Source organism: Artibeus jamaicensis, unplaced genomic scaffold (assembly GCF_021234435.1).
Source record: "Artibeus jamaicensis isolate MK-2021 breed Jamaican fruit bat unplaced genomic scaffold, CSHL_Jam_final contig_233, whole genome shotgun sequence".
In the NCBI taxonomy this organism is placed as follows: Eukaryota; Metazoa; Chordata; class Mammalia; order Chiroptera; family Phyllostomidae; genus Artibeus; species Artibeus jamaicensis.
The window spans coordinates 13478026-13494555 of record NW_026521486.1 but is presented as its reverse complement, the minus strand read 5'-3'; the positions used below and the strand labels follow the sequence as shown (position 1 = coordinate 13494555).

The 16530-nt window shown below is 50.3% G+C and overlaps 1 protein-coding gene across 1 annotated transcript in view; it reads left to right on the top strand.

Annotated features, from left to right (window-relative positions):
- TXNRD1 (thioredoxin reductase 1) overlaps window positions 1–15498 on the top strand; it is a 51323-nt gene extending 35825 nt beyond the window's left edge. The window contains exons 13-15 of the mRNA XM_053661591.1: window positions 2471–2566; window positions 3529–3663; window positions 13627–15498. Coding sequence (XP_053517566.1) covers window positions 2471–2566; window positions 3529–3663; window positions 13627–13689 — 294 coding nt within the window. The 3' untranslated portion in view covers window positions 13690–15498. The remainder of the gene's footprint in view (window positions 1–2470; window positions 2567–3528; window positions 3664–13626) is intronic.
- The last annotated feature ends 1032 nt before the right edge of the window (window positions 15499–16530 follow it).

Genomic DNA, 16530 nt, shown 5'->3' with positions numbered 1-16530 from the left:
TTCTAAAAATAATAAACCTCATTATAGGAAGTTTGAAAAATTAAGAAAATATCAAAAAGGAAATTTTAATTCATGAAGTGATAGTTGCTAATTAATATTTTGGCATATTCTTGTCTCTAAATAGTTTTGTGTATTTCTATATATTATATGATGTATAATTTTATGTAGGTGCGTATGCCTTAAATGGTTGTAAAAGTGTGATTAAGTTATGTGCAGTTTTCAGTCCTGCTGTACAGTTAATATTAGGTCATAAGCATTTCCCCCTCAATACACCATTTTTAAAATGACTTGTGTAATATCCTTTCCGGGGTGCTCTATAATAATTTGTTATACTGTTCTTTATTAGGCTGTTTACAGTTTTTCACGAGTAATAGAATGATGAGTTTCTTCATTATCCCTTATCTGTTTCTCTGATTATTTTCTGAGAATAGATTTCTATCAAGAAGTATTTAAATTGTAAGTTTCTTACTATATATTCCATGTCTTGACAGACCACCTTTGGGCTTTGTTTTATTAAAATTTGCATTTTTTATTGTAAGAGTTGAAATTTTGAAAAATGTAAGGGAAGTAAACAATTACTCATAGAGTTATATTTGTAACAATAATTGTTAGTAATTGAGTGTAATTTTTTAAATCTGTTTTTGTATAATTGTAATAACTATGATACTATCATTCAGTTTAGTAACCCATATTTTAAGAAAAGTTCATATTATTTTATACTGTAAAGAACACTTATTATAATGTCTACATAATCAGTATGTTTTTAAAAGGCAGCCAACCATATACACTATGTTTGGAATTGAGGCCAGCAGTTGGAGAAAATAAATCCCTTTAGTCCTGCAGAACTTAAGTTTGTGAGGCCTCGGGGAGGCTCTCTGTGCCCTTCCACTGGCCCGTCCTCCCCCCTCCTTCTCTGCCCCCCTTCAGTACTCTCCGTGAATGGTGCCAAAGGAGGAGATGTCTTTGGAAGTGTTAATAAGCAAGATGACTAAGCAATTGCTGTCATTGTTGCTGGTACTTTACTACTTTCCTGCCCAAAGTGGTCATTCCTCTCTGGTAACAAGATAGTGTTGGTTTTCGTAATTTCTTAATCCTTATGTTAATGCACGACAGCAAGTGATGACAGGGCTCCTTTCTCTTCCCCTGCTGCCTGTGGCTATTACTTAGGATCTCCTCTTCACAGCCCGACGTGTAGTTAAGGGATGAGCATGTAGCAACAGGGGTTTACAGTCATCTGCTTTCTGACTGGATTCCTACGTATTCCATGAATTTGACTGGTGTTTGTGTGGTGGTTTTTAAAATTTTAGTTTTCAGTTACAGTTGGCATTCATTATTGTTTTATATTAGTTTCTGGTGTACAGCATAGTGGCTAGACAATTACATAATTCACAGAATGATTCCCCCAAGTCTGATGTGCACACTGTGGACACTTCCTGTGCTGCACTTTCCACCCCCAGGACTGTTCTGTAACCACCCGTCTGTGCTCCTCAGTCCCTCCATCTTTGTCACCAGCTCCTGAATGCCTCCCTAACCATTGGTTTGTTCTCTGCATCCCTGAGTCTGTTTCTGTATGAATGTTATTGTTTAATGAAAGTCTGTGGGGCTGACTTTTCCCGCAAGTCCCCCCGACCGCCACGGATGAAAGTAAACACTACCAAGACATGATCTGCTTGGGGAGGGGAGGTGGCCGGTCCCTCAAAAGGGAAGGGCCTCGAGCCCCTTCCTCCAGGGGCTTTAATTGGGTTGTAATACACAGGAATATAGCAGGGCAAGGATTAAACAGTAGATAATATTTCAAAGAAATCTGAGGGCTTAGTCTGAGTCAGAGTCTATCAGGAAGGGAGTTTGCAGAAACTTTAAGGTTTCCTGCTCGGACCCTTAACATATGAATGAAAGCATTCATAGCAGAGCAGGTTTCACAGGTTTTTCAGGAATTCTTTGTGATGCCAGATTTTTCCCCGGGCTCCACTCTGGCAAGGCAAGGAGCTGCACCCCTCCCCATCAGGTATTCAGGCTTAAGGGGATTAGAGCCAGGAAGCACTTCTCCCAGAGGACCTGGGGACTCGGGCTATGTCACATAGCAGGGGGCACAGGTCTCTTGCACGCTCTTTGTTGCAGCCCCCCAAGTCCTTACATGATGGCCTCCCAGGTGATTGAGTTTGGCTTAGGTTGCCCCTCTCTCTCTGAGGATGCTTACCCATCATGGACTTCCAACCATGCACTTGGGGGCAGGGAGGAAAATGAGACAGCATTTGCTCCCAGAGACCAGCTTTTTCTCCTGTGGCTCGCATTCCGAAGGTCGCTCACTCATCCTTGGCCCCGGGGGTAGTTATAATTCCTGAGACCAGGCAGAGGGGTCCACAACAAAAGTCTAGTCACCAAAGAGCCTCCACTGTCTTTGTGCCACAGCCAGTGTTTGACAGATGTGCTTCTGGAGATGGTGGGTCTGACTGTGCTCTTATCTTCGTAGGTTTACCACAGTTACTTTTGGCCATTGGAATGGACGGTTCCATCAAGAGACAGCAACAAATGCTACGCAAAAATAGTCTGCAATATGAAAGACAATGTAAGTACAGTTCTCATTTAATCCTCTCAACTGACTTCATTTTGCTTTTAGTACGTGGCTCTGATTTGGTCACAGGACGCACCTTGTGTTCCTTTACCGTTTTACCCGTCAGTCTCTGGGAGCACAGGCACGCAGGGCAGGGTTCGAGGTGGCGTGCCAGGTCCCCCCTCTGCTTCACAGCACAGAGCCCCGCACGTAGTGGACAGGCGGTTAAACGTGCTGAGCGAAGGGACCGGAGGGACAGCTTGAGAACTCTGTGTGTGTATGACAGGGGACCGATGAAGTCATTGACCATCTAAAAATAACGACGAAACAAAAAAGACTGGGCACTAGACAGGCTAGCTCGGTCAGAGCTGGCTCTGAAAATCTGAACAGTGCAACGGATTTCTCTGCTCTTGGCAGAGTTTTTCCCGAGTCTGAGACTTAGAATTTATCGAAAATAATTTCTACACAGGTATTTCAGAGTTGCCAAACATTGTTCTATTGCTTTCAAAAACGTTTTCAGATGGGAAGGGGTGTAAGTTTCATCTGTCCCCAGAACCTGAGTTAAAATGACTTTTGATTTGATTGAGTGCCCTTAAATGTTTCCGCTGTCACAGACAGGGTATCTGGAAGTTTGAAACAACCAGGTAGAGGAGGTGAGGACACAGTTGCCCTTGAAAACGTTTCTCAGAACATTGTGATGCTTCTGGAGTTGCAGACAGTTTTGCTTTTAATGTTCCCTCACCATCACTCGTGGCCAGCTCTTGTCCCTTCCTTCTTGCTCCATGTGGCCCCACACTCTGTGTGGGCCTGTGTTGGAGTTCTCTTCAGCCTAAGTAGCTTTCAGCATTAAGCATTAGTACGTGTTATGTTTTTGGCCATTTCTCAATGAGGTTTTTAGAATGGACTGGGAAAATACTCTAGGCCCTTAAGGGGGGAAAAATGTCAATGTAACCGTGTTACTTGATTTTCTATCTTAGGAACGTGTTGTGGGCTTCCACGTCCTGGGTCCAAACGCTGGAGAAGTGACGCAAGGCTTTGCAGCCGCGATCAAGTGCGGCCTGACCAAACAGCAGCTGGACAGCACCATCGGGATCCACCCCGTCTGCGCGGAGGTGGGTCGCCTCCACTTGCAGGGCTCTGCGCACCGTCCCCGGGTGCGGGTGGCAGGCCTGGGGCACTGCAGCTGGTGCTCTTCCTATGCACTCTGGCTGCTCCTGTTTTTGCAGCTTGTCAGTGCGTGCGAGCCCCCAGAACAACGCCTTGTCTCTAGAACCCTGTTTTCCTCTCTCGGGCGGGGAGTACCGTCGTGCTGCTAAACGGTAAAAGCCATGAGACTGATCGATAGCGATGTGCCTTAGGTCTTTTACTCACTGTGCCTTCTGAATTATTTTCATGGCTGCTGGCTAGTAATGCCATTCACACCGAGAAAGATCTGCAGTGCTGGTTGTCTCAGGGGCACCTGGAGGCTGGACAAGACGTGTGCTTTAGGTGTCAGAGAATGAGATTGGAGGATGATGCATTTAAAAGATTAGACAAGTGACCATAGAATTGGAAATGGACCCCTCTGGGCCTCTGGGTGTCAGTGTTTCCTCATGCTTGTCAACGTCTGCTCAGGGGTTGCATGTCGTGGTGCTGTTAGCTACGGGTTGTGTCTCTGCCGGAGAACTTGGTGAAGCCTGGGAAGAGCTGTCTCATCCCGGCTTAAGTGTAGAGACGAAGGTGCAGCTGTGGTCCAGCCACCACCGCCAGTGGTCTCCATGGAGTGCCTTGTGCTTGCACACGCACACACACTCTCCTGCCAGTTTCACTCGGCAGCTGCTGTCTCGTTGGGCTCTGTCCCTGGTTGCCTTTACACAGCTGGACTCTGTGCTGAGTAGGAAAGGTCCTCTAAACTATTGTGCACCTACGGAGACGGCAGCATAAAATATTAATGCGGTCAGTGACTAGGGCATTATTCACAGGAAACCGCTGTCTTGTGAACTAAAGCTAAGCTTCAAAAAATATAACATAAAAATTGGAAAGAGCCTAGATTAATGTTCTTAAAGGATGTGCTGTGATAATATCTTTTATTCAGTGTAATCACTGAGACTGTTCTCTCTGCCTAGGGAAAGAGCCAATTAACTTCTTTTTTTTTCTGAAGACACTTTTAATGAGCTTGTTCGTTTTCTAGGGCTACTGTAAAAAAGTGCCACAAGCTGGGTGGCTTACACCAGCAGCCCCGGGGGCCAGGGGTCTGACCCGCAGGCGCGCTCCCTCCACACGCTCCAGGGGAGCGCCCTTCTTGCCCCTCGAGCCTCCCGTGGTTACCGGCGGTCTGTGGCGTTCTTCCACCCGCTGATGCATCACTCCCGATTCCGACCTCATCTTCACGTGGCCTCATCTCCCCTGTGTCTGTGTCAGTTTTCCTCTTACTAGAAAGTCATCAGTCTTTGGGTGAGAGCCCACCCTAACCCATTACAACCTCGCCTTCACCTGGTTACATCTGCAAGGACCCTATTTCCAGATCAGGTCATGCTGACAGTTTCTGGGGCTTTGGACTTGAATATGTCCTTCTGTGGGACTTAGTTCAACCCCCAACAAGAATATATTTTAAAATCTTGATGCCAGTCCAAGATACTGAAAAGCCACCACAGTCATCTCCAATGTGGATGAAAAGCTAACTTTCCAGTTTACATATGTGTGTCTGATTTCTTGGTCTGAATTCTGCTTTCGCTGGGCTGGTTAGAAAACCGCCAAGGGCTTGGCTCCTTCGCCCCCCTTGGCAGGGACCGTTGTGTTGTGATGCAGGCAGCGGTGAGCCGGCTGCATCTGCAGGGTGGCCGCCAGCCGGGCAGAGGTGCAGCGAAGAGCCAGGGCGTCTTCCGGAAGCCCTGCCTGCAGGGAGGCCAGGCAAGTGCCCGTTTCCCGTGGATGCCTGGCTCATTTGGGAGCCCCCCTTTTTTTTTAACCATTTGCTTCTGTGCATCTCCATCTGTTGATTCTCTCTTGTGACTCGGACGCTCAGAAGCTAATTTCCACTGCTTTCATAGGGCTTTCCACAATCCCCCCTTTTCCCCAAGCTGGTGGGTGATTAATGAGATAAAATGTTGGGCGCTGTCTCACTATGAACACATTTGTTGTGCAGCGATGTGCACAGCACTGCTGGGCGCTCAGGAAAGCAGCAGGGACTTGAGACACAAGTAAGAGCAGGGAGGCAGGGGATGAAGTGCCCGTCACAGTTCGGCGAATCGGGCCCTAGGACAGAGTGATAGTGTCGAGTGGTGTTTGGGGTAGCGATGTCGGGGGGGTCGTTGAGGGAGTGCCTGCGTAAGCCCGGAAGAGTGTGCCGGTGTCGGCCAGTCACAAGGAACACCAAATAAAAAGCCTGGTGGGCGCCAGCGTGGCTCGTTCAGCAGCCGAAAGTCCCTCGAGGCTACTGTAGCTTGAAAAGCTTAGAGAGAAGTTGAAAAAAAAACCACCTACCATATTTTTCAGACCATAAGACACACCTAGGTTTTAGAAGAGGAAAACAGAAATTTTTTTGAAGCAAAAAAATGTGCTAAAATATTTAATAATGTAATATTTCACCAATGTAAATGTAAACAGAACTCAACAGCAGCATTAACAACCATTATTCCTCCCAAACGGGGGAGGAGAGATGCGCCTTATAGTCCGAAAAACACAGTATGTACACACATGCACACGCACACGCAAGAAGTAAGGGGAAGGTCGTGCATGGCCTTGTGAACCAGGGTGCAGGGTATTTTGACTTCACCTTGAGGCATTGGGATTCAACTGAGAGAAGCTTAAAGTGGGGGAATAACGTGGTCAGACAGGACGTGGAGGAAAGCCACCCTTGCTCACTAAGAAATGGACTGAAGGAGGCACGTCTGGAAGCAAAAGGGGTGGCCTGGTGCCGGCCGTGGAGATGGAGACGCCCTGGTGCATTGAAACAGGAAACAGCTGATAGCACTGGCGGCTGCTGGGAAATGTGCGTGGGGAAGAGCTGAGCGATTCCTGTTTGTGGCCTGAAGCAGGGAGCAGCAGTAGCAAGAGCAGGTGGGAGGGGAAACACCGGGAGTGGTTGGCGAGGGCCACCGTGTGTGTGTGGGGCTCTGCCCCACGCATAGTCACTTGTCTGGTCCTTGGAAGATGCCCAGGAGACAGGTGGCGGTACCTCTGCCTTTCGCAGAGGGGGACGGAGGGTTTGAGGGCCTCGCCCGCGGTTACCAGCCTGGAAGTGACAACCCGGGATTTCAACCCAGCCTGTCTGGCCCCTGAGGTGCACAGTCTACAGATGATACTCCATTTCCACAGACCTTTCTACAATAGTCGACATCGAATTAAAAACTGGAAATGACTTCCGGGTGGCACCATGAGCATAAGGAGACACAGACCTGGGTTGTCATCTCACTCAGCAGCTTCTTTTCGGTGAACTTGGCCGTGGCACCCAGCTTTTCAGGAGCTTGGTTGCACATTAGATAGTAAAGCAGAGGGAAGAGCTAACTGAGAGGGCTGGTGAGCAGAGTCACTCGGGAAGTGGCGGTGTCTTGGAGAGTTCCTGGCGTGTGACACGTGTTCGGTGACTGTCTGCATCTGTTGGCTGGGTTTCCCCAGGGTATTTCACTGTGGGTGTGGCTTCACTTAGGTCATCATCACAGTATTTTTAAGGGGGCAGGGAGGGATGTGTATTTTGAAAAAGCACCTCTGGGTTTTTTTTAAGCCCCTGGTTATGAACTACTTGCTTAGAAACTAGATTTTGAAAAAACAAAGGCTCCTGACCCCTGATGATGGAAATCTTTTTAAAGCTGCTTGATCAAGGGCAAGGGAAGCTTGAAGGGTAGGGGATTTTAGGGACTCCCCTCTCTGCTAAATGCTGGTTCTGACGGGGACTTGTGCTGGACGCACCGTGGTCTCAGGTCCAGCGTGTACCGTGTGGGGCGCTGTACACGGTGCCCCCGCAGAGTGATTGCTCCTAGTCTGTGCTGAGTTAAGGGCGGAGCTGAAGAAAGATTCAGAAACGTAAAGAGTAAATTGACAGTGTCTAATCTAATAATTAAAAATTGAGTTTTAGTTTCTATGGCTTTTAAAGACTTATTTTTTCCTAATGCATTTTATTGAATTTCACAAATGTCAGCCCATGGCATGGATGAGAAAGAATAATAATTTAAAACTGGTCCCGAGCACAGCTGTGGAGTGTTCAGCACCAGCCCGGGCCCCCGGGCCTGCTGGGTGGTGGGCGGAATGAAACACCAAGTGAGCTCTTCCATCCCGTTCCGATAAGATGACTCAGGCAGCTGAGCGGCCTTTGGTTTTGAAGGGTAGTTACTTAGGAAAGTCGACAGGGTCTTCAGGTGAGACTTTGCCCTTTGAGGCAAAGTCCTTTCTGAAGGGTCTCGCTCCAAGAGGAGGGGACTGCGCTCGTTTTGACCGAAAGCCCGTTGTGTCAACACGTTGGTCTGGGAGCATCAGAGGTGCATCAGCATCACTCAGTGTGAAGGGGGTGTGGCGGTAATTTACTCTGGGCAGCTGAGCAGCAGAAATGGAATGGGAAGCCGACTGTACATCATTTGGAGTAGTAATTTCAGCTAATCAAGTTTATTTGTAGGGGAAATCTAATAGCTTAAGAGGAAAGAACATTAGAAAAGCCCCCTGTAAAATGTCTTTAAATGAACTTCCGTGCCCACCATGAAATGTTTTGGGGTTTTCTAAAGATTTTATTTATTTACTTAATTTACTTATTTATTTTTAGAAAGGGGGAGAGAAGGAGAGAGAGAGAGAGAAACGTCCATGTGTGGTTGCCTCTCGTGTGCCCCATGCTGGGGACCTGGCCCGCAACCCAGGCGTGTGACCCAACCAGGAATTGAACTGGCGACCCTTTGCTTCACAGGCCTGCTCTCAATCCACTGAGCCACACCAGCCAGGGCTAAATGTTGTGTTGTAATAGTTAGCATAATCCCAGTCTAGAGTGAGTGGGTTTTGTGAGGCCTGGAGGTGTTGGGGCCAGGTGTGAAGGTGAGGTGAAGCCTGCAGCAGCGTTTGACCCTGTTTTGTGTGTATGTGTGTGTTTGATTTTATTTATTTGTTTTTAGAGGGGGAGGGAGGGAGAAAGAGAGGGAGAGAAACATCAGTGTGTGGTGCCTCTTAAGTGCCCCTCTTCTGGGGACCTGGGTGCAACCCTTGACCCTGTGTCGATGTTCTTTGTGTTGGATAGAAAAGCATGAAGGGACAGCCTCTATTCTCATTTTGTAAAACTGTGTTCTTAGGAAAATTATAAAGCAGCTGTGTGCAAATAAAATCTTTGTAAAAATTGACCCCATTGGTTTTTTCATGTACACTGCTCAACACCGGCAATATATTGAATTATCCACCTTTTAAACATAAATCAGAATAAGAAAAAGTGATAAGAACTCTTTTTTTGTTATCTAGTTACATGTTTGGTATGTTTCAGTTTCTATCCAAACCTGCCAGGAGTTCTATTTCTAAATTAATTCCTGAGAAAAAAACTTGGGCTGGCAAATTCACATGCCTGAAATTTGTTCGGATACATCCCCTGGCTCTTTGTTTTTCTTCCCTTATAAAAATTGAGAAGAGAGCGTGTTTGGTGCTGTTCCATGATTATTTGTTTGGGTATGGATTGTTAATAGTTTCTCCCAGCTCCGTGTTTTAAACGCTTTCCAACACTGGCCGTTATTACTTGGGTCTGATTGTTGAGGTGCCGATGACGTATTGGTGTGTGAGGAAGAGGAGGAGCTTTGTCACTGGTTCAAGGCTACAGCGTTTTTCTCGGTGTTGCTCCTCCTTTGCACAACAGTATTTTCCCCTTCTGTTCAAAAGTATTTTTGCCGTGGACACCTGCTGTTTCGGTCTGTAAGTCAGAGCGTCCTTGCTTGTGTGCGTGTGCGCTCTTTTCCCTCTTCCTGATAAAAGCCAGGGAGCCAGACGTGTCTCAGGAACCAAAGGGGCAGCTAAAAATCACATCTAGGGCTCGGGGCGCCAACAAGGGCGCAGGCTCTCCCTGAGTCCACGCAGGGCGCGCCCAGTGAGCCGTGAAGCCCAGTCTCAGTGGGACACTTAATGGCCTCGGAAGGGTGGTCCGCGTAGGTAGGGTGGGGCCCATCGACGCCGCAGAATCTTACCGGTGTTGCTGCCCAGCTCACTCCATGCGACCAGAATGGTTTGGATTAAAGTTCCAGTTGTACTCAGAGACCAAATATGTTTCTAAATTTCATCTGTTGAACACAAGCCTTTTTGTGTTTCCGTGACTAGGCAGTGTAGGTGGACCATTTGGGTGGCGTTTTGGTTTTGGTTGGTTTTGCCTGTAAAAGCAGCCGTTTACTCCTTGCCAGTGCTGTCTGGTCGCCTTGAGTGAGCTGCAGCCCAGCCTCTGTGCGTCTTCACTGCAGGGCGGGCCGCGGAGCAGCCTCTCCCTGGGGCACCGCTGGGGGCGGGGTAGGGAGGGAGGCACGCTTGGCGTTAGAGGATGCGTGCCCCTTCCGCACACACGCCTTTGGCCAGAGCAACCCAGCCCCCAGGTCCGTGTCCGGACAGGGTGGGGATGTGCGGTGTGTGGTCCACAGGAAAGGTGGTCTCAGCGCAGTGAAAACACAGAAAATCCCACAGTGGCCGGTTGGAATCGTGAGGACCTGAACTGCCAGTGTAGCGCAGAGAGACATCAAATTTAACAGATAAGCGAGACATGTGACTTCACAGTTGATTACCTATCACAGTAACAAAGATGGAAAAATCAATAAATCCATCCCGGGTGTGTGGTCTGGGCACCCAAGCAGTGGTGATGCCATTCACTGAGAGGAACGGGACTTGGGGAGGGGCATTTCCCGTTTGCAGTGCCGTCCACGAAGAGGTGTTGGTTCGGTCTCACTGGTGTGTGGCCCGGGAGAGACGCGTGGCTGGGGAGACGGCAGATTCGTCTGCCTGGAAGGGAGTGTGGACCGAACGGGGCCACTGACTGGGGAGGTGTTGGGAAGGGGGAGCTGGGGCTGCAACCCTGGGCAGTGCTTTCTGCCCTCGCGGCGTCCTGCACGCGTGGACAGTGGCAGTATTTGTGCAGCACGTTTGGGTGGCCGAGGGCTACAGCCAGCCAGCCAGCCAGCCAGCCTGGGGAATCGGTGTTTCAGGGCACCCCCACGCCATGGCCGAGGACCAGTCACAAAAGGGAACAGGAAAGACCCCTGTCGGGAAACAAGAAGAGGAAGGCGTGTGAAAGGTGGGGGGGGCGGATGGCACGCGTGCTGCAGAGAGGCCGTGTGAAAGGTGGGGGGGAGGACGGCACGCGTGCTGCAGAGAGGCCGTGTGAAAGGTGGGGGGGGGGACGGCACGCGTGCTGCAGAGAGGCCGTGTGAAAGGTGGGGGGGGGGAGGCGGGCGGCACGCGTGCTGCAGAGAGGCCGTGTGAAAGTGGGGGGGGTGGACGGCACGCGTGCTGCAGAGAGGCCGTGTGGAGTGCAGGCTGCGGGGCGTCCTCCGGGGGGCCGTGAGAGTTACGGTGAACTGCGGGAGGGTGTGCCCACGGAATGGGGGGGTGGAAGCCAGATTCCAGTGCCCTGGGGAGTAAAAACAGACTGTAGATGCCAAACAGCTTGCCGTGTGGCTGAAAGAGGACGAGAGACAGTGGTGATAGAGGTGATCCTCGGTTTGAGGGAGGGTTGTGTTCCGATAAATACGGTCTGAGGAAGGCCACTGGGAACAGCACAGCTGAGGATGGAAGGGTGGGGGTGAGTGGAGTGTGAAACAAGAACGTGGGGGGCGGGGTCCAAAGCCCAGCCTGGCAGGAGGGGGGACAGTCTCGCCCTGAGTCACGAAGGAAGGAGGGGTTCATAAGAGGGGTGGGTGCTGAGCACCGGGTAGGTGACGGTGACTCTGTTCCCCTTTGGAGGGAAAGGTGTCGTCCCTTGTTACCTTTGCTTTTGGCTGGAAGAACTTTCTTGAACATTTTTTGGTAGTGTTTGCAAGTGACAAAATCACTCAACTTTTGCTTGTCTGAAAATGTGTTCGTTTTGCTGTCCTCGTGGAAGTATTTGTTGACTAAAGAGCTCTAGGTTGACAGGTTTCTTGTTCCTTTCCGCCTTTCGACTCCGCGCCAGGCACCGGGGTTTCGTCGCAGGGACCATTACTGTCCCAGTGGCTCATCTGATCCTTTGGAGGCTTGTTTCCAGCTCTGGAAGGGCAGGCTAGAGCAGCTTTACTGCAGGGCTCGTGAGGCGTAGCTCTCTGCCTAGGCCTGGCTTTCTGGAGTCTCCAGCGGTTGCCCCAGGTGCTCGGGGAGGCCTCTGGACCACGGCTCCTGAGAACTGGCTCTTCTCCCAGTCCCAGCTGGGTGCTGGTGGCTGTTCATTGTACAGCCCTGGGGCCGCGATTTCTCCCCTGGCCCTGTGAGGTCCTGCCCCCTAGACCTGCTCAGCCTGGCGTTCAGCCAGAGATGATGGGCCTCATGCAGCTTTCTGGAGCTCTTTTTCTGGGTAGCAGCTCCCTTGTCCGGGGAATTCAGCCCCCCAAATCCTGGCCACCTCAGCCTCCCCAGTGTCCACTCTTCTCTCCTTGTCACCAAGGCGTCTGTGCTCCCCTTGGGCTCCTCCCCCTGGGACTTGTGGGTGCCTCTGGGCAGGCGGCCGGGCCTGTTGAGGTCCCGCCCATTCGGTTTTCCTCTCACGGGGGTCACAGCCTCACTGCCCGTTGTTTAGTGTCTGAAATAACTATTTCATGTTTTGTCTGGTTTTGGGTTGTTTTAGTGGAGACAGTTGGTTTGGTACCAATTATTCCATTAGGCCAGGAATAAAAATCTGTTTCTAGATAGAGAAATGCTATGGGGTTTTTTTGTATGTTTCTTATTTGGTGAAACTATGAAGATAAACAGCCGATGGTCAGGGTTGCGACACTGGTGTCGCACAACAAATCCTCGTGTGGCTTGCAGACAACCTGCGTGACAACCAGTCAGTTGGGACTCTTGCTAAAAGTGAGATCCCTCAGCCCTACCCTCGGTCTGCCAAATTGGTATAATTGCCCTGTATTTTAATCAGTATGAATAGGCTTTGTTCACAAAAGTTGGAGAACCATCGTTTTATGTAAAGGCCATCTTGCGCCGTAGCAAGAAGTTAAAGCTGCCTAAACATGTTATTAGTCAAGCCCTGAACCCACAAGCACCAAATGTTTGCAAGGATGTGAGATGAGAACTTGTCGGTCACTGCAGATGGGAGCAATGGTTGGTCAGGCACCTTGGAAATGCAGTCACGTCGAAAGGGCACCTGCCCTCCAACCCAGCACTTGCACCTCTAGCTCTGGGTGCAAGGAGACTCCTAGTTGCCACAGAGCATGTTGCAAATAGCATATTGGCAGTAGCCAGACCGCCGGCCACAGGAGCCTGGATAGACAATGGTGGTACATCCACTGCTGGAATCATTTGGATGCTGCGGCACACCACATGCATGGTATACTGCAGTAACTGAAAACTCCGCAGTGAAAGGTGGGGGAATTAGAACAGGATTTCCATGGGGGTAGATTATAGAAACACAGTGTGAGCCAAGAGAACAGGTAGCAGAAGTGGACGTACACCATCTGCCTTGTTCGTGGGAAGTTTTAAAAAACCTACAAAGGAAAGCAGGAGGGACTTCGCAGGAGTCCGCACCAACTCAGGGCGGGGTGGGGAGGGAACGTGGCCAGGCAGTGGCGCCCGTGGGCCTCTGACCGCGCTCTCAGAGTTCCCTGGGCCGGCGGGCACGTGGCTGTTGGGAACAGTGCACTTCATACCTCTCTGCAGGTCCAGAACGCTTCACGGTGCACTTTTTTTAGTGAACAGACAAGCCACTTGGGTAACTTGTTTCAGTCACCCTCGTGACAAGATAGTTTGATGTTAGATATAACCTAAGTATGTTTTCTCTTTTGCTTTGGTTTTAAAATGTTTTCCACCTTTTATCTTCTGGGGAAGTTGAGGCGATCTTTGGTCATGTTAACTTCTCTGTTTCTTTCATTCCAGTAAACACCGCACTCCTTGGTTGGTATGAACGGTGCGACCTGAACTACTTACTGCCTGGTAACTCATTTACTGGCGTGTCTAAGAATCCTGTGCTTCTCCTCCCACAGGTATTCACGACTCTGTCGGTGACCAAGCGCTCTGGGGGCAGCATCCTGCAGGCTGGCTGCTGAGGTTAAGCCCCAGTGTGGATGCTGCTGCCAAGACTCCATACCACTGGTGTTTCCTTGCCCACATCCGAGATGAAGTTTTCAGGAAGGGTCTTGGGCTCTGACACCTGTGTGTCCTGTGCTCACATCACCCGAGGCCCCCTTGGATCTCCTGGGCAGGGGGTGGTGAATGGAAGGCAAGCAGCATCGCACCGGGGTCACCACGACGGACTCGAAACTGACCTTCGGCAGTGCATCGGCGAGATGCGTCCATGAAGTCACTGGCCTCAAGCCCACGCGGCGGGCAGTGATGGAACAGCTGGCGAAGCAGTTTCTGCCTGTCTCTTCCTCTGCAGGTTCTCTTACTCTCTTTGTCAGGCTTCTAACGCCAGTTATTGTTTTCTGTTTTCTCCAAGGTGTTAATGAGACTAGAGTTGAGAGGTGTTAGCACTCGAGTTGTGCCCAAAGCAGACGGGTGCTCGCTGCTTGCGAGGCATGGGTCGGCTCTCTCAGCGGCTCGTGGTAGGCTCGTCCCGTGAGGGCAGACATTCTGTTCTACTCGACTGGCCTGTCTGGCATCGTCTCCCCTAATGAGTTCCATGTTCAAGCAAGTCATGTATGATCGACGGGCCCGATTTGCCCCAAGTGCTGCGTCACTAGTTGTTACCAGTGTCCGTTCTGTTTAGGGAAGGAAGAGGCCTGTTGGAGGCAGTAGTCCGCTGCATGAACTCCGCAGTCGGGTATGATTTCCATCATTATTCATCGCGGAGGCAGACATGCACCTTCAGTGTGAAAACCAGTAAATGTCTTCAGTTTGTTGCATGCTGGTCTGCGTGAGCTGAAACACTTAACACCTGCTTAAAACCTTGTTTTGGTAACTTTAGCTTTAAGCTAAAAACAGAGAATATCACCACTTTATTTTTCATGTGTATTATGTATCTCTCTCCCTAAGAACTACATTTATAGGGAAACCGTTCTTTCTACACTTGCGATTTAACTCTTTTCTGCTAATTACTCTTTTGAGGAACTTGTTAATATCGTAAGTTATTATTTTTGAACACAGGTGGATGTGAAGGATTTTTGTTTAAAAACCAAATGGTTTTGCTATCTCCTGTTGAATGAATGACTGTACCTGGTGGGATTTTGGCAGAAGTGTTTAGGCTTCATTTCCATCCCAACTTGTGTCCTTGCGGAGAGGCATTGCCTCCGCAGTCGGAGGCTCCTGTGTGAGTGCAGGAAGGGCTGCGTTCAGGCCGTCTTCTCACTGCATGCGTTGGATTGTCCACACATGCCGGGGACACCAGGCCTCCCACCAGCGGTTCTCGTGGCTCCTTTTTCGTTCCCTCCCCTCTCGTGTCCCCTGGCTACAACACCGAGTAGTAGATTCAAAGTACATTTCTCGGTCACCTCAGGGAACCCAGGCTTCCTCCTGGCACTCCGTCAGCAGAGCCCGCCCGTCCCACGGGGCTCTGCCGCACACCCCATCCCACCTGCGTGTAGGACAGAGACTCGAGAAGGAGCAGTGGTGAGGGGAGCGAGGCAGTTGACCGTGTTGTTTTATTTATTTTTTTAAATTTGTTTTGCCGCCAAGTCTGTCGATCTCTGGAAGGAGAACAGCAGGCAGTGTGAGACGATGGTGCGAATCATGTGCTTCTCTCTGCTTCATGGGGTGGAAGGCCCTGCCTCCACGGGAAGGATCACACTTCATGGCCTCGCCTGGTTTCGATTCTGTAATTGCCCCATGTATCAAAACATATTAAGTTCCATGTTTTTTTGTTATAATTCTTCTTTTAAAAAAAAACACTGTGAACCATTAAAAGTTATTGACATTCATCTTGTGTGCCTTCTTGCTGAATGGTGGTCTTGGGGGCCCTAGCTCGAGCTTTCGTATGGACGGTCACGAAAACCGGCTGCCGAGTAAGCGGCAGTGACGCCGGGCTCTGGGGCCCGGCCGGCAAGCTGCCCTTCCCGGTCCAGTGGTGGCTTTTCCCGTCCAGTTTTCAGCTCGTCCTCTTTGACCCGTGAGTCCTGGTCTCTACGGGTGCAGACCCGCCTCACCCCCTCCCAGTCCCTCTGGGCCCCAGCACCTTGCATGTCCGTGGCTGCCCATCTCTTTTACCGAGTGAAGAGACAGGAAAGAAGTGATGGAATGCTTGCGTCCAAGGCACAGTGGGTTCAAAATGAATAATAAACACCGGTGGTTAATTTATGTGTCACCTTAACTAGGTGGGGGATGCCCGGATACTAGGTAAACACGACTTCCGGCTTGTCTGTGGATGTTCCTGAATAAAACGCACACTGGAGTCGGCGAGATCTCCGGGGTGGCTTCCCCCGCCCAGCGTGGGTCGGCCTCATCCGCCATCACTGAGGCAGAAAGAGGCGACTGCCCCGCCCCGGGGAGGGAAGGGGGTGTCTTGGGGCGAGGCGGCAGCAGCAGATGTGATGGATAAGCCCTGGTCTGACATACAGGGACGGAGGAACCGGTACCACTTAGCACTAGATTGGATGTGGGGTGGGAGAGAGCGGCCGCAACCTTTAGGGCTTCGGTGGCAGGAAGGGTTAAGGCAGAGGTGTCATTTCACAGAGGCGGGAAGCTGGGAGGAGGAGCAGGTTTGAGTCCCGCCTTTGAGACAGCCGGAAGACATCAGAGCAGAGATGGTGGGTAGGAGGTGGACACAGTGGGATTGCAGAAGTTTAGGATGGAGAGTTAAATGTCAGGCCAGCCCAGCGGGGGTCTTTCAAGTCCTCAGAGTGCTGAGGCCCCCGGGGCATGAGTGCAGGTAGCGACGAGCTCTTCCGGAAGCCAGCAGCTGCCCCACAGAAGGCCAGAGCAGCTCGCAGGTCTCTCAGTCTTTTTTTTTAAAA